The sequence below is a fragment of the Poromitra crassiceps genome (assembly GCF_964638095.1).
Source record: "Poromitra crassiceps genome assembly, chromosome: 1".
Taxonomy (NCBI): Eukaryota; Metazoa; Chordata; class Actinopteri; order Beryciformes; family Melamphaidae; genus Poromitra; species Poromitra crassiceps.
In genome coordinates this window covers 84932556-84953558 of record NC_139623.1, presented here as the reverse complement: position 1 = coordinate 84953558, position 21003 = coordinate 84932556, and the positions used below count along the sequence as shown (strand labels likewise).

Sequence of the window (21003 nt, the reverse complement as noted above, 5' to 3'; positions counted from 1 at the left end):
ACAGGCATGCGCTTGTGCCTGCCCCCAATTTGCAATGCGCATGGCGTTAAATGAGCGCTTTTGGGAAGATAGGGCCCTTTGACTCTTATCCAGCCAACCATCTGAATGGAAAATTAAGGAATCACAACAACAGTAGTAGGGCACCGGCTATATTTGAGGATATTGTTTCTGGACATTGAAGGCAGCATCCACCATCCCGAATAATCATCATTTTGCTTCTCTCACCTCACTAAAACTCCATATCAGTCTAAATTAGATGCCATGTGGTCAGTCAGAAACAATCCCCCCTAAAAGCATAGCTCACTGCTAGAGGCACTACAGGTTGTACAGAGGCAACAAACAGGATGAGAGCAAAATAATTGCATGCTGCTATCCATTATCTAAGATTTGTCACGCAATGCATGGCTTGTTGAGGGAAAGGCTAGAGCACAGACTAGAGAGTCGTCGAATTGTATAATAGTAGGCTACAAAGCCAAAGTCTTCACTGTTATCCAAACAGGCATGCTAAGGAGGACGTTCGATCTCCCATTTCGGCTCATCAAATTCTGCTAAAAGCAATATGGGAAACATTTTGAGTGCAAACAGTGATAGTTGGTGTCCTGCCTGCTGACTAGCTGAACTTGATGACGAGAGATTACCAGCAATTTCTTGTTTCCAAAAGAGCGTGCTCCAATCAGAGCAATGCCAACCCCCTCTCTATGACTGTTGGAAGCTGGCTGGATCACAAACGCTTTGCCAGAGAAGCTTGGACCTGGGAAACGGCTGATAAGGCTGATTAGAATGAAACGGCATTCTCTTTTGTCTTGATTACAGAAATTCTAAGTGTCAACAGTGACCCCATTTGTGATGCAGCCATAAATTAATATTGCAGCTTCCAAAACAAAGATGCAACGTCTGCTCAGAATGACTCAATGCTGCCATCATGTGGCCTGAGCGAGCCAGCTGCAGCTGCACAAGAACGACAATATCATCATACTGTGTGTGTGTGTGTGTGTGTGTGTGTGTGTGTGTGTGTGTGTGTGTGTGTGTGTGTGTGTGTGTGTGTGTGTGTGTGTGTGTGTGTGTGTGTGTGTGCGTGCGTGCGTGCGTGCGTGCGTGCGTGCGTGTATATAGCACCAACTTAATAGCCTACTGTAAGTTCATGTAGGCTATTTGTGTTATCCTTTGAATGCTATCCATTCCTATTTAAAAACAAGCAGTTGTCCAAACAAGAACATTGTCACCAACTATCTGCTGTGTCCTGTTCTGTGTTGAAAGCCTCTGGTGTACTATTGAGTGGTCACATACAGTTTCAAATCCTAACATAAATTCTACCTTTCTCAATGAGCAAACATGCTGCAACACAATATTGAATTTAGACTGCCATCATCCATAATTGGACTTCCAAAGGGACACTTGATACAATGTATGTATCTGGGAGATACAATGCATTGGTTATTCCCTGCTACACTCCAATAGTCCCCATTAGCCACAAATCCCCAGCAGGTAGTTCGTCTTCCTTTATGTCTTACAGCACATCCAAATAATTGTGTGATTGACTCTGCAGGCAGCCCGCAGTGTTGCTGCACGGCAGTTACTCCGTGCTCATTGGATGCTGTGAAAATAGTGACACATGGTGTCAGAGGAACAGCAGTGTGGGCTCATGTGAGGCAGGCAGGGAGAGTGTCCCACATCCTCATCTGTCTGCTTCTGGAGAAGGGCACGTATGTGTCTAATTGGCCTCCAATGAGGCCTCCACTCTGATGGGTTTGGGCCGCTCCAGAGCACAATTGAAGGTGGATGTGTTAGTCATTTACCAGCTAGTGGTTGCTTGCTGTGTCATCTGGTTTGCTGTCATTTAGGAATTACATTTACTTTCTCTGACTGACTAACTAAAACAAACAACAAATACGATTTTGTAGTAGACTTACGGTACATGTACAGTATTGGTGCAACTATGTTTACTAGAAAAGAAAAGTTCATATTTACGAATACTGCTGTGATGCCAGAGATGTGTTTATAACTTCACAGGACTACAGTAATTCATACATGTGACCGCATGAAAATAAAACATTTAACAGTTTATACGTCGTGGTCCACAAGTTATTAAACATAACATTGGCGACGAGGATGATGGATTCTCTGCTCTCACCTCTCTCCCTGTTCCTCGCCCTGCCTGGTGAGCCGCCGATCCCGTGGGTTTGCTGGCATGAATCCTTTGAAATGTTCATATTAGGGCTAGCTGATGCTAACGTTGAAAGAAAGAAAGCCCTGCTGATACACAATCTGGGCAACGAGGGACAGCAGATTACACTGCTGTCTGGACATTTTGCTGCTCAACAGAATGTAAAAGCGGATTGTTTTCCGTCAACATCGGTAGCAAGCGGGTGAGTCTGTCTTACTGTGTTTCATTTCTCATCAAAAATCAACTGTTTAACGATAGTGGTGATAATGCTGCCTCTAAACTACAGATGATCACTTTAACGTGACACTAAAGTGTTCACACAAGTGCAGTAACGTTAATGGAAATACGGTCCAAAAAAAGCATGGCAATGGAAATGCGGTAAAAAACAAACAAACAAAAACGTCCGGTTAACCGGTTACATGCTGCCAGAAGGTCCCGTGTAGAAAATGTTGTAACTGTTGACATCCCTAATTGAAAGTACCCATTGGCTAAAAATCCTCAGCTCTCATCGTTAACTAAACCTTAATCAGCAATCCTTGCTCCATGTCATTGATGATAGTGATGGAAACAGCACACAAACATTTATTCAGAATCATAATTTTTCACAATTCACAAAACAGAAAACTGAGATTTTATATGTAAATAATAATTGTTACGAAAAAGTAAATAATAGTTTAAAAGGAGGTACAACCTGGTTTAAAGAATAGTTTAAGAAAGCAGTAGAACCATTACAATTGTTAGCGAGTTTTATCCCCCATGTAATTGCATGAGCAGTCAACCACAGAAAATAACTTACACAGCTATCCGTAATTACCAATAACATTGTTTTTCCGTCTCTAAAGTCACTTGCATACACTTTGAGAACTGAATCATAATCACATTTGTAACAAATACACAATATAGGCTACAGCAGTGCAGATCATGATCATACTGTAGTAATGATTTTGGGAATAATGCTTGTACTACTGCCTCATCAAATTCATAGCAGTGAATTGAGAGATGGAAACAGTGACTACAGATGGCCAGGATCCACCGGAGTGGCTGTTGCTAAACTAACCGAGGAGCGGATGCTAAAAGTGAATGTCAAATCCATTGACATTTCCTGCCACAAGGATTTGTCCTGTACTTCTAAAAGAGGCTTTTTGTCTTCAGGCCACAAAAACCCTTGATTGTTTTCCACAGTCTTTGTAACTACAGTACTGGTGAAAATCTACTGTAGTGTCCCAACCCCCCATTGTTATCACATTGATTCAGTCCTTAGGTGGCCTAGTAATGACTAAATGGTGCCGTCTCCTTCAACTCATGGTACCCCTGGTGGTTTGGCTCTGTGAAGAGACAGAGAGGGCAGTTAGGGCGGGGAAGTACCACAAATCTATCTCTTCTCCTAAGCTAAGCCATATTGCTCTCAAAAGACTATTTTAGAAATATAGGCTGTTCATTTTGATTTCAAAATGAAGAAAGAAAACAACAAACAGCAGTTGATGTGTGCATGGAGTATTTCTGTGTTGTAGAGAAGCAATTTGACTGCTATATTAATTTTTCACTTGAATCCACACTGAACCCTATGGCTGTAAGTGTTTTTCTTCAAACATCTCCAGTCTGTTTGGATATGACCTTATTCTGCATGCAGGTACCATGTTGATTCAGTCAGCCTAATATTTAAAGTACTTGCTATTCATTTTCAGAGCCTGTATTAAATTAGTCTGGAGGTCATTTAATAATTTTCTGCACATCCCAAATGATGTAGATGAAAATAGCCACAAGCAGAATGCGTTTGAGTGTGTAGATAAGAGTTACGGTACCGAGACTCATATTCTCCTCCACCAGAGGCCTCTGCTCGCTGCAGTTAACCACTTTCCCCTGTGCCGCTCCCAGAATAGTCATGATATCCACCAGGTTGAGCTTCCCTTCCTCCCTGGCCTCATCCACTTCCTCCTTCAGCTCCATGGCTGCCTCTTCACGCTCTTCGATCTCCTCTTGAGTCAGCATTGCGTTCAGGCCCTGCCCCGGGCCGCCGCTGCCCACCTGCGGTGGCGCCAGCGAGCACAGTGCCCTCACCTTGCCGAAGGACTTGAGGTGGGCCACGTTGGCACGCAAGAAGAGCAGCAGGACGTTGAGGTCGTTCAGAGGGCAGCCCAGCTTACGGCCCTTAATGAGGCCCAGCGCGGGCAGGACCTCGTAGACGGACAGGAAGGTGGTGTCCCAGACGAAGAGGCGGACCAGGCTGAAGAGGACGATGGGAGCCAGCAGGACATAGATGGCGCCGTTGGCCACGCTGATCACCTGGAAGACCAGCTGGCCGGTCATTTTGCACTGGACCAGTTCGGGCAGCCAGTTCTGGTCACGCAGGATGCCCGTGCGCACGAAGCAGCTGAACTCATCCTGCAGGAAGGCGGAGAGGTGGAAGTAGGCCAGGTAGAGGCAGGCGGCGCTCATGAAGATGAGGAGCAGGAAGCCACGCAGGAAGAGCATGCTAACCAGGAAGTAGGAGTTGTGTTTGCATTGCATGTATCGTTCCAGCAGGGGATACTCAAAGTATCGCTTCCTCTTGGCCCTGGAAACAGACAAGGACGAGAGGCATTCTGTGAATAGTTGCAAGGAAAGTCAACTCAGCATGATGTTCTTTCTCTGCAATAGGTACTTTTCACAGCAACCATTTTGAGGTGGTAAAGCCGGAAGTACAGCAGGTGGAACTAATAACATTAATGAGGGCCCCCCTGGCACTGGAACACCTACATGGAATGGAACCATAATTAATACTATTGGTTACACCTGCTTTACTTCCTGCTTTACCAGCTCAAAAGGCTTACTGTGAAAAGGGCCTATATGCCCTGCTTCCTTTTGATACAGTGAGACACATTCACAACTGGGAGCTGCCCAGTGCAACCACAGTCTTCTACTTTTGGCCACCGGGAGATGACCACCACAACCGCAGCCCTCCCCTGGGGTAGTTGGGGATTAAGCTCCTTGCTCAAAGGCACCTCAGCAGTAGCTGCCATGGGAGGCAAGAGCATTAGTCTTTCACATCACTACATTTTCCCAGCTGATCTGGGGATTCGAACGACTTTCCTGTCATAGGCCCACTTCTCTAACCCCCATAGGCTATATTTTCCTTATCTAATCCCTATAGGCTATATTGTCCTTATCTAATCCCTACAGGCTATATTTTCCTTCTCTAACCCCCATAGGCTATATTTTCCTTATCTAATCCCTATAGGCTATATTGTCCTTATCTAATCCCTATAGGCTATATTTTCCTTATCTAATCCCTACAGGCTATATTGTCCTTATCTAATCCCTACAGGCTATATTTTCCTTATCTAATCCCTATAGGCTATATTGTCCTTATCTAATCCCTACAGGCTATATTTTCCTTATCTAATCCCTACAGGCTATATTGTCCTTATCTAATCCCTACAGGCTATATTTTCCTTATCTAATCCCTATAGGCTATATTGTCCTTATCTAATCCCTATAGGCTATATTGTCTTTATCTAATCCCTATAGGCTATATTTTCCTTATCTAATCCCTACAGGCTATATTGTCCTTATCTAATCCCTATAGGCTATATTTTCCTTATCTAATCCCTACAGGCTATATTGTCCTTATCTAATCCCTATAGGCTATATTGTCCTTATCTAATCCCTATAGGCTATATTGTCCTTATCTAATCCCTATAGGCTATATGTTCCTTATCTAATCCCTATAGGCTATATTGTCCTTATCTAATCCCTACAGGCTATATTGTCCTTATCTAATCCCTACAGGCTATATTGTCCTTATCTAATCCCTATAGGCTATATGTTCCTTATCTAATCCCTATAGGCTATATTGTCCTTATCTAATCCCTACAGGCTATATTGTCCTTATCTAATCCCTACAGGCTATATTGTCCTTATCTAATCCCTATAGGCTATATGTTCCTTATCTAATCCCTATAGGCTATATTGTCCTTATCTAATCCCTACAGGCTATATTGTCCTTATCTAATCCCTATAGGCTATATTGTCCTTATCTAATCCCTACAGGCTATATTGTCCTTATCTAATCCCTATAGGCTATATGTTCCTTATCTAATCCCTATAGGCTATATTGTCCTTATCTAATCCCTACAGGCTATATTGTCCTTATCTAATCCCTATAGGCTATATTGTCCTTATCTAATCCCTACAGGCTATATTTTCCTTATCTAATCCCTATAGGCTATATTGTCCTTATCTAATCCCTACAGGCTATATTGTCCTTATCTAATCCCTATAGGCTATATTGTCCTTATCTAATCCCTACAGGCTATATTGTCCTTATCTAATCCCTACAGGCTATATTGTCCTTATCTAATCCCTATAGGCTATATGTTCCTTATCTAATCCCTATAGGCTATATTGTCCTTATCTAATCCCTATAGGCTATATATTCCTTATCTAATCCCTATAGGCTATATTGTCCTTATCTAATCCCTATAGGCTATATTGTCCTTATCTAATCCCTACAGGCTATATTGTCCTTATCTAATCCCTACAGGCTATATTGTCCTTATCTAATCCCTATAGGCTATATGTTCCTTATCTAATCCCTATAGGCTATATTTTCCTTATCTAACTCCCATAGGCTATATATTCCTTATCTAATCCCTATAGGCTATATTGTCCTTATCTAATCCCTATAGGCTATATTGTCTTTATCTAATCCCTACAGGCTATATTGTCCTTATCTAATCCCTACAGGCTATATTGTCCTTATCTAATCCCTATAGGCTATATGTTCCTTATCTAATCCCTATAGGCTATATTTTCCTTATCTAACTCCCATAGGCTATATATTCCTTATCTAATCCCTATAGGCTATATTTTCCTTATCTAATCCCTATAGGCTATATTTTCATTATCTAATCTATATAGGCTATATTTTCCTTATCTACGCCAACAGACTCAACAAACTGATCAGTAAGGCCAGGGACATTGTGGGGCTGGAGCTGAGCTCTCGGACAGCGGTGTCGGAGAAGAGAACGCTGACCAGGCATCATGAACAATGACTCTCACCCACTCCACGGCGTGCTGGTCACACACAGGTGCACGTTCAGTGAGAGGCTGATCCCACCCAGATGCACCACAGAGAGGCACAGGAAATCATTCCTGCCTGTGGCCATTGGACTCTTTAACGCCTCACTAAGAAGAGCACCTCGGAGACACTCAGTCTCTCTGAGATTGAGTCAGCTGATAGGATAGCTGTGCCTTAGTACGTCACACGTAATGTGCAATTTGATTTAATTTAATTCCAGTGTGCAATAACTGCAATTTGACACGTACTGTACATAGATTGTAACTGTAGCTACTTATTGAATGCTATTCTACAATTCTTACTTTTACTATCCCATTGACCCTATTTTATTTTATTTTATTTTATTTTATTTTATTCTACTTTATTCTATTTTATTGCATTGCATTTTATTGCATTTTACTGTATTGACTGTTTTTCGTTTAGGGAGATACTGTGTGATACTGTGTTATGCTATGTTGTGTTATGTGGATATTCATGCCTGAGTGCGAGCAACTGTAACTTGTCCCAATTTCCCCCCGGGGATCATTAAAGTCTTTCTGATTCTGATTCTGATTCTGATCTAATCCATATAGGCTATATTTTCCTTATCTAATCCATATAGGCTATATTTTCCTTATCTAATCCCTATAGGCTATATTTTCCTGATCTAATCCCTATAGGATATATTTTCCTTATCTAATCCCTATAGGCTATATTTTCCTTATCTAATCCCTATAGGCTATATTTTCCTTATCTAATCCATATAGGCTATATTTTTCATGGGCTATATAATTTTCCTTGGTGGATCCTCTTAATGTACTTGCTGCAGCAACCCAATTTCACCAGGGGAATCATTAAAGTTGCATTTAATTACTCTTAATCTGGCTTTGAGGGAATCAACTCGCTCAAGACAGGTTTATTCAAGAAAAACAAACATCATGAATAATAAGAAAAACAAACATCATGAATAATATGTAACATACACAGCATTTTATTTACAGTAAAGAGACCATTGAGCATCTCTTACCTGTCCAGCTCGGCCTGGAAAGTCAGGGGGTTCTTGGTGTTCTGCCGCATATCCAGGATGCTCTGGGCCATTCGGACCGAGCGGTTATACGACTTGTCCAGCTCTTCAATAATGAAGAGCAGGTCCGAGCCCAGTGTGGGCATGACCAGCTGGCGCCAGATGAGAGCCGGCAGGTACATCAGCACCGCCATGGCCAGGAGAGAGTAGGGGAACATCTGGATGGACGGGTAGAATGAGAGACAATGATAACCCAACTATTACACATGAACAACCGCAAGTTCTGTTTATAGGACTACTTTACCCATTTAATGACTGGGTCTAAAATGTCAGCCTGAATAGTTTCTGAATGGCTTCAGCAAGAAAGTATGTGTTGTGTTCTGTGTTTTTTTAGGCTACATTAACATTTTAGTTCTGCACACCACAAGATGAGGGGAAAGTTTCATGATTTGTCCATCCTAAGAACCTACAGCAATAACAGTTTAACAGTATTTGCTCATACATGAAAGGGGGAAAACAATGAATCTGAATCTCTCGACTTACTTTGTGTACCCAGAGAGAGCGTTCCTCAAAGTTCCCATTGCTGTCAAACTCATGGTGCATGAGGGAGTCCCAGCAGTACGTGTCTACATAGCTGGCCTGCTTGATGGTGAAGTTGCTGGGAGGGAAACAGCTGATCTGAGGCCCTGGAGAATGATCAAGTGTTAATCTGTTACATTGTCCAATTGCTTTTTGCACCGACCTTTGGTCCTCCTTCATCAATTCTCCTGTAAGCAATTATTTAGCTCTTGATATCACACACACACACACACACACACACACACACACACACACACACACACACACACACACACACACACACACACACAGTACTGGAGGTCCACTGCCAGATATATTTGAGCTTCTGCATGTCCTTTGCCTTTCATTAGTACAGTATTTTGCCAGAGAAATCATATGTTTCCCAACGGTAACCTGGCATTTGAAAGCCGTGGGTCCCTCCATTCCAAAATTGGACTCCTCCACCATATATTTAGTTCACCTTACCACATATGGGTGCAACCGCTTGAACCGGTGCTCCACACCCATCTGTCACCTCCCAAGGCTGCTCCACCCTTGCAGAGAGGTTGGGAGGGACACGTCAGGGGCGTGGCCCCCTCCACTTCTGAGCTTTACAAGAGAAACATGGGGCTTCTATTTTTTACAGGCTGCCTCCACATCTGCCCAGCTTTGTGGAAGTGGAAACATGCTGCCACTCATTTACTGTCAGGCCCTGAACTCTCCAGACAGTCACACTCATAACAGGCAATGTTACAATGTGGCCCAATTATACTGCGCGTGTCTTTTGACTTGACATTCCCTGCCTACTGTAAAGATGCTACTCCATTGCTGCTGTGCTACATTGTCCATCCATACACCACTAAATAAATCAGCCATATTGTATTGGGGGTGAAACCTCGAATTGCAGTCATTGTGGAGGATATCAGGAACATATTTCACTTTAAATACATGTTACATGAAGATATTTACAGATGGAGCTACATGTAGTGGGAAAAACATGCTAACATGGTTCACACACGCCTCTAGCTTGTATAGACTCTCACCCATAGCCTTTATATTTAGTCACTAAACCAAAACAAACATCTATTGTGTGTTTTGGTTAGCCTGTTGTGATGTTTGCCACGTTCTCAGTCTCAGCTGTCAACAGACTATAAACTGAAAGAATGGACAACTTTGTAATGCTAACAGCTGTAAACAGATTGGTAGGACAAAACTAACCTACCCAGATAGCAATGACACGTTGGCACAACGTTGGCAATAGGCTGGCAATGGTTGGCATTGGTCGGCAGCTGAAAACGTAGTTGGGCCAGAGTTGGGCCAAGTTGGCACGAGGTTGGCAAAGGTTGGCACGATGAGCTGTATAAATGTTTGGGCATACATGGTTGGGCCGACGGTGGCACTAGGTCGGACACATAAATCCAATCAATTATTAATTATGATACAGTATCACATTACATTTGGAGATGTAAAATAATGTATTTTCTAGATTAGGGGACAATTTGCTTTGCAAAAGGACAACAAAAGAGGATGTGTGTGTGTGTGTGTGTGTGTGTGTGTGTGTGTGTGTGTGTGTGTGTGTGTGTGTGTGTGTGTGTGTGTGTACATATAATATATATATATGTATATATATATATATATATATATACGCAGCCAAAAACACACCGGTGGTTTGTGCAGCAGCAGTCAGGGGACACTGACGCGTAGACGAACCTGGATGCCAACCAAACTTGCGTTCTTTCCCGACTAGAACACTCTTTGGAAAAAGTAGGTGAGACTTTTTTGAGATACCAAAGTGGTTTTACATGTTGTCAAAAAATACAATTTAATTGAGTGCTTCTATCTGCTAATAATGAGTGTGAAAAGGAGCAATGATGGTTATGGTCATATGGTCCTATCTTAATATTCCTCTAAATCTGGTTTGAAAGGCCCAGACTTTTTTTGTGTGGCGGCCTGGTGGCCACCACCAAATGGTTCAGCCCCTGGCACACCCTGTCTTTCTGTGGCGCACCCAATGTGCCAAGTCTGGCTACGCCAGTGGGTTGGCTCCCAACGTTCTGCCACCGTTAAAAGCCACTGTTGAGCCACTGCTGTGCCAACGTGTCATTGCTGTCTGGGTATTCTGCAAAGTTCACATGTAGCCTGTACTTGTTTAGAAATAAAGTAAAAAATGTGTTTACATGACTGTATTATTATTTATTATTATTATGTGCTATGTATGTTGCAAAGATGTATATTGGTCTTATCTGTGTATGTGTTCCCTGTGTTTTCCCTGTTCCTCTCCTGTCCAGCCCAGCTCTGCCAATGTCTGCATGCAAATAATCAGTCCTCAACAAGGTGTTCCCGGGACAATTTGCTGAATTGTTGTTGCTCGAATACTACTGAACGCTACTGCAGGTTTTCGGTGACACCCTTGCACCCTCAACATTGTTTTTCTCCATTTTATATTTAACTGTCTTGCCTGTTTTGTAGTGTCATTCCTTTTGTGATGACTGACGAGTGATGAGTGAGGAGTGATGACTGACGAGTGAGGACTGATGACTGACGAGTGAGGACTGATGACTGACGAGTGACGCCGTAATGTGCGATGACTGACGTGTGAGGAGTGAAACAGTAATGCAGGAAGAATGACAGTGTTTTCGTGTGAGTACTGAAGGTGTTTCAGAGCACACTTGACATGGTTTACTAGGAGGCATGACAACTGACAACGCTTAGACTGAGGAATGCCAGCCAAACCTCTGAATGACGAGGATGCCCTAAAATGGTTGCCGTAGACTGTGGCTTTTAAGGGGCGTGGACTGGACATGAGCTCACACGTGTGAATACTGTTTTGGGCATAAATACGCCTATATGGAGGTTTGCGCGACATGATTACGCCCCGACACGCCCACAATTAGGGCTTTGCGTGGCGCTATTCCAGCACAAGACGGGCGCTAATGCAAAATTACCGTCTTTGCGACGATAGAGCCCTTAGTGCAGGAGTGGGCACATTTTTTTTCCAGAGGACCATACTGCCTTACATAAAGTAAGCGAAGGGCCACACATTGGAGATCATACCTGCCAATACTCTCGATTTTCGCGGGGGTCTCCCTATTTTTAACCCTCTCTCCCGCTGTTATTGGTAATTTCTCGTTAATCTCCCGAAATCCAATGGCTGTAGCAGATGAGATTTACTAACATAATTCTGCCTTTTGTTGAGTTTTGGGGGGTTGTTTTGACATTGGGGGCCAGATTGAGATGGTCCAGGGCCGGCCCCAGGGCCGCATTTTGCCCATGTGTGCCTTAGTGTCTTGGTTCTTTTATATGTTTTTATGTTAATAAATAATGTTTTTTTGTTTTTTTGTTTAAATTTTTTTAGGTGTTTGCTTGGTAAGGCTTGTGTCAATGGTTGTTCGTCCCATAGGGCCAACCAAGGGTGGGGCGTACCAGTCATGCACAACATTTCAAATGAATGTCCTCTACATGTACAAATACATTTTGTAAAAAATGTAAATAAAAAATGTTTCACTGTTGGCTCTTGCACATAATGTGCAAAAGTGTTATGTTTTTCCTTCCTCAGCCAGTTGTTCAAGCAATCTATCTTCATCTTATCAGTTTATCTTCTGACTCCTGTCAGTTCACTAAACCCTAAGGTGGCACAGCACTGAATATAATTTACCTCAGAAACTTCACAACCTACTTACACTGTATCAGATAGATTTCTGAGGATATGATAGCCTATAGTCAAACGACTGATCAAGCTCAAACCCCTTGCACCCTGATTTTGCACCCATCTCCTTAAGTAGCTTCAAAGTTAGATTCCCCCCACCCCATACTATATGTCGCATATTCTGTACTCATTCCAATCCAATGCTATATCATTGTACACATTTCCCTATAATCCAGCCTGGCATATTTGGTATGTTTGGAAACTATATGATACAATGAATCAATGATAACCCACCTTCTTGAGAATATAACATTACAAAATAAGAAGTGGAGTGAAAGAGTTGCAATTAGTACCTCCTGAGCAGATAGGCTAAGTAACTTCTATTTTATTCAATGTTATTGTTTATGATATATCCTTATGCCTCTTACAATGTGTGATGTTTATATTTTTCATGCCTGAGTGTGAGCAACTGTAGCATGACTCAATTTCCCCTCGGGGATCAATAAAGTTATTCTGATTCTGATAGGGGTAGGCCTACGCGTACCCGCCACTGGGGGCAGTGTAGGGCAGTGGGGCCTACATGATAGGATCAACTTTCAAGTGGTCACGTTGTGAGCATGTGCAGTTAAGCCACAGAGGCTAACAATTGAGATAGGCTAATGCTAGCTAGCTAGGGAGCGAGTAATGCGTTAATGCAGGAAATGCAAAGGCATAATCGAAAAAAGATGAGAGCGTTGGGAATATCATCATTTTCCTCAGACATAAAATGACTATGAAAAGCCCTATACAGCTAAAATTACAATATATTAACTTTCCATCCATGTCCATTTTTTGAAAATGTCACAAGAAGACACATAAGTCGTGAACTCGAAGCTTTCCGAAAATTTCCGCTTATGTTGTGAATACCACATGAGGGGTTCATATGGACTCATGTCGTAAACACGGTCAACACGACCCCATTTGAAGGCACATTTGAGGCGGGACATCCTCCCGAGGCGGGACATCCGCCCATTTCTCCAATCACCTGCCTCGGTTATGTTTACATGTGTCGTAATTGGTCGAATACCATTGAACTTCCTTCCGATCTGCCTCTGGCCAAATTCTAATGGGCAAATGTACCTGTGTGGAGCATTCGAAGATTGTAGAAGAGATAGTCTGGCTTGAGAGACTATTTCTCCTGTGACTTTTTAGAGTGGATATGACTTCTTCCAGTCTGTGGGTGTGCATACTGTATGTGGGCATGTGTATATTGACAAGTCATCTTAAAAAAAAGAAACGCATCCATCCAGGGAAATTCATATATATGTTTGTGTCGTGTGACTCTGCCCTCTCATAACATTGTCTAAAATACTCTCCCCTTTGACAGTGACTGTTCACTCCTGTGAGCAATTTGGCAAAGCGAGTGTGTGCCTAGATCTCTGCCACTGCTCCTATCTCACACACCCACTCCCCCATTACCATTGGCAGATCATCATACTCATATTTGTGCTTTGTATGAGAATTCTTGGCCGAGAATCCAGGTGCAAGTAAGCCAGACAGCAGACAGCAGCGCAATCAAGCAGTGTTGTGAAGCTGACAACCCGGTAGATCGGCAGCCAAGACACCACGTCATGTTCCACCCACCCCCATCCCCGATTAATCAACTATATCCTCTCATTTGACTCAAATAGATGGGAGCTGCTGCAGAAGAAGTTCGCCTGTAATTACAGCACACCAGTCAGTGTTTGTGAATGCTGATCTCAATCATCCCCATGGTAATTAGCATCAGGAGCATCCGGCTGATTGCAGACCAGCTCTGGAGAGACATTATTAGTCAAGGGAGTCATATACATTTCTAATGGCACAGTGCTGTATATGTCACAGATGCAGTTTCAGTACATTTCTAATGGCACAGTGCTGTATATGTCACAGATGCAGTGGCAGTACATTTCTAATGGCACTGTGCTGTAGATGTCACAGATGCAGTTGCAGTATATTTCTAAAGGCACAGTGCAGATGTCACAGATGCAGTGGCAGTATATTTCTAACGGCACTGTGCTGTAGATGTCACAGATGCAGTTGCAGCATATTTCTAACAGCACTGTGCTGTAGATGTCACAGATGCAGTGGCAGTACATTTCTAACAGCACGGTGCTGTAGATGTCACAGATGCAGTGGCAGTACATTTCTAACAGCACTGTGCTGTAGATGTCACAGATGCAGTGGCAGTACATTTCTAACAGCACTGTGCTGTAGATGTCACAGATGCAGTGGCAGTACATTTCTAACAGCACGGTACTGTAGATGTCAGATGCAGTGGCAGTACATTTACAACAGCACTGTGCTGCAGATGTCACAGATGCAGTGGCAGTACATTTCTAACAGCACTGTGCTGTAGATGTCACAGATGCAGTGGCAGTACATTTCTAAATGCACAGTGCTGTAGATGTCACAGATGCAGTGACAGTACATTTCTAAAGGCACTGTGCTGTAGATGTCACAGATGCAGTGGCAGTACATTTCTAAAGGCACTGTGCTGTAGATCTCACAGATGCAGTGGCAGTACATTTCTAAAGGCACAGTGCTGTAGATGTCACAGATGCAGTGGCAGTACATTTCTAAAGGCACTGTGCTGTAGATGTCACAGATGCAGTGGCAGTATATTTCTAAAGGCACAGTGCTGTAGATGTCACAGATGCAGTGACAGTACATTTCTAAAGGCACTGTGCTGTAGATGTCACAGATGCAGTGGCAGTACATTTCTAAAGGCACAGTGCTGTAGATGTCACAGATGCAGTGGCAGTACATTTCTAATTCCACTGTGCTGTAGGTGTCACAGATGCAGTGGCAGTACATTTCTAAAGGCACAGTGCTGTAGATGTCACAGATGCAGTGGCAGTACATTTCTAATGCCACTGTGCTGTAGATGTCACAGATGCAGTGGCAGTACATTTCTAATGCCACTGTGCTGTAGATGTCACAGATGCAGTGGCAGTACATTTCTAACAGCACAGTGCTGTAGATGTCACATATGCAGTGGCAGTACATTTCTAAAGGCACTGTGCTGTAGACGTCACAGATGCAGTGGCAGTACATTTCTAAAGGCACTGTGCTGTAGATGTCACAGATGCAGTGGCAGTACATTTCTAAAGGCACTGTGCTGTAGATGTTACAGATGCAGTGGCAGTACAGTTCCAGCAGCTGCTCCACCCTCTGCCGATCTGGGGAGAGCCGTAAACTAGCACCATGCTTCCTCCGACACATGCACAGTTGCCAGCCGCTTCTTTTCACCTGACAGCGAGGAGCTTCACCAGCAGGATCACGCTATTCCCACCAGTTCCCTCAGTGGCAGTACATTTATAATGGCACTGTGCTGTAGGTGTCACAGATACAGTGGCAGCAATCTCCAGTCGGTGTTGCTGCCACCGAAGGCCATTCAGCTCTCATAAGGGACATTGGTTTCCCTAAAGTTTAGAGAAACTAATGATATCCAGAATTGTCCGGCAGGGAGTGGGTAGGCGGAGTATAGGAACAAGTTTGACTACCAGTGTTGCCAGACGTTTCCCGTCCACAGACTGCCAGAACGCACACAAAATTACCCTGCGCCAATTGAAGATCTGTTAGTTCCGACAACTGCATCCATTTTGGGATGACCGTGGATGTAGTGTGTAGGGGGTGCATCTTGGGTCATTTCTATTTAAAGAGAAATACCAAATGACATTTCAGTTGTCAAATGCCGCCCCCTCTGCTATGAAACAGTCCAGAAACAGAAGAGCAGTGGACTTTATGGTGTCTTCTATGGTGTGTCCTCTCCATACATTTGCATTGTCAATTGTCTAAGCCTTTTACAGTGTTTTGTGGTAGTTTGTTGTCGTCAGCAGTTCACTTCATCTTCCTCTTTTAAAACCTGGGTGTTTCTGAGTGTTTTGTCTTGTTTTATAGCACGTTGGAACATTGTGAAGGAGAGTGCCACGTAATTATAGCTCTCATCTGCAATGTTTCCTCAAGAACGAATGGATGGTGATGAGGAGATGGAACTGCGAGCCTGCTGTGTCAGAGCAGCTGTGCTTACTTATTATGGTTTATTATGGTATTACTGGTTATGGTTCAGGACTTTAAAGTCTACAATAAAATTGAACTAATTTGGGTCAAACCACTCAGCCAAATATTCTACAGTTCACCCATTTCTCACCATTAGAGTTGTAGCTGGCTGTAGGCTACTATCCATCTACTGTAGATTTTCAATACACGTACATTTTGATTCTTGTCTAGTTCCTCATTTAATGAAGCCTCAGGAATGATGTATACTGTATGGTTAGATTAGTAGTACTTAGTAGTAGTACTCCCTCTCATAAGTTCAACTGAATTCAATTAAGAATAAATAAGGTGCAGTTGACAAACAGTAGAAGGCTATAGGCTACTGCAGAGAATAACTGCACGGAATAACAGAATAGCTTAGAAGAAACACACAAAAAGACAAAAACACGAATAAAAATGAACATACAGTAGAGCAGTGGTAATCAACATGGGGTTGTTAAACTTCACAATTATTTCAGTTAGGCTATAGTAGAGAATGTAGACAAATTACTTTTTGATCATAGTTTCACCGTTATCTTGCTACCATAATTATAGTCATGAAAGTCTAGACAAAATCACATCTGACAATTTAAAAAAAAATCTCATTTGGGTCAGAGAAACAAAATCTCATCAAATGGGGGTCTGTGGCCCTAATTGTGTTGAGTTGTGGACTAAATTAGGGGTCATTGATATGAAAAAGGATGATAGTCACTGCAGTAGGCTGTAGGGGGAGTATCCTGTAAAAAGCTGATAGAAGCACATAGGGCTTGCTCACCCAGGGAGACCTCGCGAGCGAAGGCCATGGAGACCAGCAGTAGCGGCAGGCCCACGGACACAAACTTGATGACCTTGTCCAGGGGGAGCTCCAGCTCCAGGTGGCTGAGCCGCTGGAACCCAGGACCGTCCTGCAGCAGGGCATCAGATAGCATGGCCTTGGCCGCTACGTTGGCGATGGACATTTTGAACACCTACAACCGGCGATAAGGAGAGGGCTTACTGTAGCTTTCCTTTTAGTCAGACATTCACACCATCAGGACAGGACTGATAGGGCACCATCGCCTGCTCGCAGTGCTGGAAGCTCGCACCGGACCTCACCCCCCTCTTCCTCTGTCATATCTTTCCTGTGACCTATAGGGCAGTGGTTCTCAACGTATGGTCCGGGGACCACCAGGGGTCCTTGATGGATTCCAGGGGGTCCCCAGCAAATTTGGTCATGGAATTCTGGATATACTGTATCTAACAATAAAAATATTCATCAAATCCATTTAGTCAATGGCATGAAAAACATTGGTGATCTAATAAAGCAGAAATGCCCTAAAACAAACGCAAGAACTAACTCCAATGCATTTAGAACAGTATATTGCATTAGTGCCTTTTATTTTTTCCTTCCCTTTGCTCTATACTGCCCAACCACAAGGAAAATCCCATCACATTTGCAATTAACAATATTATTCCAAGGAAAATGTCCCTCTCCACAATACATTACACTTGCTCTGAAACATTTTGCACACCATAAACCATGAGAGGACAGTTATTGCCACCTTACCTCGAGTCGTCCAGCTCTTTTAAGTGAAGCTAATAGAAAAACCTGTTTGCAGTTCCAGTAGACGTTCCTCTAAGGGCCCGCATGGTGTTGGAGAGCTCCTTAAGTATTCAGGGAGGGCCTCGCTAAATGAGAGGTTGGATCTGGGCTGGACCGGGCCGGGCCGGGCCTGGCTCTAATTACAGAGAGAACATCTGGGAGCATGTAGGCGCCCAGATGGCACTGCGAGCAGACCTCCAGGACTGAGCGCTGGCCAATGTGTGTGTTCATGTTTTAGTACAACTATCTTAGTGAGAACCAATATGAATTTTAAAACTTGGTTTTAAGGGTTAGGTTAGAATTGTGTTTAGGTTATGCATTTAGTTGTGATTGTTAAGGTTAGGGTAAGTGTTAGGGTTATGCATTTAGTTGTGATTAAGGTTAGGGTTAAGAGCTAGGGAATGCATCATGCTAATGAAAGTCCTCACTAAGATAGCTGCACAAACGTAAGTACGTGTGTGTGTGTGTGTGTGTGTGTGTGTGTGTGTGTGTGTGTGTGTGTGTGTGTGTGTGTGTGTGTGTGTGTGTGTGTGTGTGTGTGTGTGTGTGTGTGTGTGTGTGTGTGTGTGTGTGTGTCTCTGTCTGTCTGTCTGGTCCACCCCTTGAGTAAGCCATGCTGTTGAGCACGATGGTTGTGGCCCACTTCAAATGAGCGAGTCACCGCCAGTGGCTTTTGCTGCCTCTGTCATTGCAAGACTATTTTTACTGTGCTTCAGCCTCAAATCTGCTGCTAGCTTGAGCCTGGACAGCCTGGAGCAGCAATGGCAAGATCTGTTTCTGACCTTTACAGTCGTGTAGAGAGTTTAAGAGAAGGTAGAACTTTATACGTTCAAAAATCATGTTTGATGGAGTGGATGGGACACAGTACCCGTGAATGTGAAAACGTCAGAAGGAGTGGAGAGAAAGATGAAAGTATTGACCAATGCATGATGTAATTGTGCTTTGTGCTATTAGAGCACTTGTGTATAATATGACCCTGGCTTTGAAGCGAGACTAGGCTTTGAGTCATGTCATTGGGGTTATCATGTGGGGAACTGCTGGATACAGATGTTTCATTGAATAAACTCTCTGTATAGATCACACTTACCCACAATACACTGCAACACCAGCCACATCACAACATCAACAAATCCAACCTTATCATCTCAACGATAGGTTGAAACGGGGCGTCCGGGTAGTGCCTATACCAACACGAGGGTCGCAGGTTTGAGTCCCAGTGTTACTGGCATCCATTCAGTCACAATTGGCCGTGTCTGCAGGTGGGAAGCCCGATTAAGATTATGTATCCTGGTCGTTGCACTAGTGCCTCGTCTGGTCGGTCGGGGGGACGGGAACTGAGGGGAATAACACGATCCTCCCATGCACTACACCAGGGTGGGAATTTCGTCATTTTAGGGGCAAGGCCAACTGGCCTTCAGCATCAAAAAAAATTTTAGGGCACAAGGCCACATGTCAGGGCACAAAGGCCATTGCTCTATTGACATCATAAAGAGCGATTTTCTGAAATGTGTGTTAAAATGAGCCAATTAGCCAATTAGCTTTGCATAGGACAGGCTACATTAAACTGAGACCACTGATGTTTTTAAAGCAACTGACAGTAGCAGGCTGGTAGCAGCGCACTGCCAAGGTGGCCTTAGGGATCTCAGGGCATCACGGCCAGAGGGAGGGGCAACGGAGGCCATGGCCTGATGGCCTCCATGTAATTCCCATGCGCCCTGCACTACACCCTACCGGTGAAAGGTGAAAAGAAGTGTCAGAGGGCTGAATCTCAATGTACACATTCTGATACGATATACAGAGTCAAATATTCAGCGGGGATGTCACAATTTGCGGATGTAGAGTGGTTAAAATTCCATTCTCTATCAAGAAGACTGCACATCAAAGGAAGCATGTGCTAGTCTACAACTCTCCCCAGATCGGGAGAGGGGGTGGAGCAACGACCGGGACAGCTGGGGAATTGGCCAAGTACAATTGGGGAGAAAACGGAGCGTGGAAAAAACAGCTCTCCTTTCAGTCACTCAGGCCCTACTCACTGCTAAGGCCTCATCCCTCTCCTCTGTCCTTGTCCTCCTCGACTTATCTGCAGCATTTGATGCAGTTAATTACCATATCCTTCTCTCCATCCTCTCTGACCTACTGTAGGTATCTCAGGATCTGCACTCTCCTGGTTTACCTCCTATCTCTCAAATCGCTCATACCAGGTCCTATGGCGAGGCTCCCTATCCAGACCTTTCGCTCTTAGCACGAGTGTACCCCAGGGCTCTGTCCTGGCTGGGCCCCTTCCTTTTCCTTCTTTATATCAGATCTGCCAGCTTCTCACGAAGGACACGACTCAACTCCTGGTCCAGGCACTTGTCATCTTCCGCCTGGACTACTGCAATGTTCTGTTGGCTGGGCTACCTGCCTCGGCCATCCGACCTCTTCAGCTCATTCAGAACGCTGCAGCCCGTCTGGTGTTCAACCAACCTAAATTCTCTCATGTCACTCCCCTGTTCCACGACCTTCATTGGCTTCCCATCCCAGCTCGCATCAAATTCAAGACACTGGTACTGGCCTACAGGGCAGTACACCGGTCAGCCCCTCTGTATCTGCAATCTATGGTCAGGTTCCAGGTTCCACCATAACTTTTATATTGTTTTAAATATATTGTCTTGATTGTTTGTTTTTCTTTCATTACTAGTCTTTAATTTGTTTAGATTTTCTTTTAAATAAGGTGAGACTCTATAAGCCCTTCCGGGTTTCTTTCCCTCACCTGTACAATTTTCTTTGTATATAAAGGGGCCATATTATGCATTTCTTAATTTTGTATCATATATATGTTGTTACAATCTTGGATGGTCATATTAAACATGGGCTAAGCTTCAAATAAATATGTGAAAGTGTTTTAATGTTACCCCCATGAACCACCCCTCGCGCCTATGAACTCTCGTAGACG

At 43.6% G+C, this 21003-nt stretch overlaps 1 protein-coding gene across 2 annotated transcripts; it reads right to left on the bottom strand.

Moving 5' to 3' along the window:
* Positions 1-2740: 2740 nt before the first annotated feature.
* Positions 2741-18093, bottom strand: LOC310773904 (pannexin-3-like). Of its 2 annotated transcripts, XM_083633902.1 has the most exons (6): positions 18033-18093; positions 17262-17454; positions 8770-8912; positions 8230-8444; positions 3967-4718; positions 2741-3489 (listed from the first exon to the last, which is right to left on the bottom strand). In XM_083633902.1, exons 2-6 carry the CDS (start codon positions 17443-17445, stop codon positions 3431-3433), a joined length of 1353 nt encoding a protein of 450 aa, XP_083490028.1. In that variant the 5' UTR covers positions 17446-17454; positions 18033-18093; the 3' UTR covers positions 2741-3430. The 2 variants fall into 2 exon arrangements, with proteins under 2 accessions (XP_083490028.1, XP_083490027.1); XM_083633901.1 differs by lacking the exon at positions 2741-3489 and having other exon boundaries at positions 3697-4718.
* Between the last annotated feature and the right edge of the window lie 2910 nt (positions 18094-21003).

What these genes read in the sequence shown, in the direction of transcription:
- LOC310773904 (XM_083633901.1), bottom strand. Translation starts at nt 17,445, where the DNA reads ATGTCCATCGCCAACGTAGCGGCCAAGGCCATGCTATCTGATGCCCTG. An exon ending in CGCTCGCGAGGTCTCCCTGG is followed by an intron (nt 8,913 to 17,261) that starts GTGAGCAAGCCC and finishes ATCATTCTCCAG; the next exon opens with GGCCTCAGATCAGCTGTTTC. An exon ending in TTCCAGGCCGAGCTGGACAG is followed by an intron (nt 4,719 to 8,229) that starts GTAAGAGATGCT and finishes GTCTGTTTCCAG; the next exon opens with GGCCAAGAGGAAGCGATACT.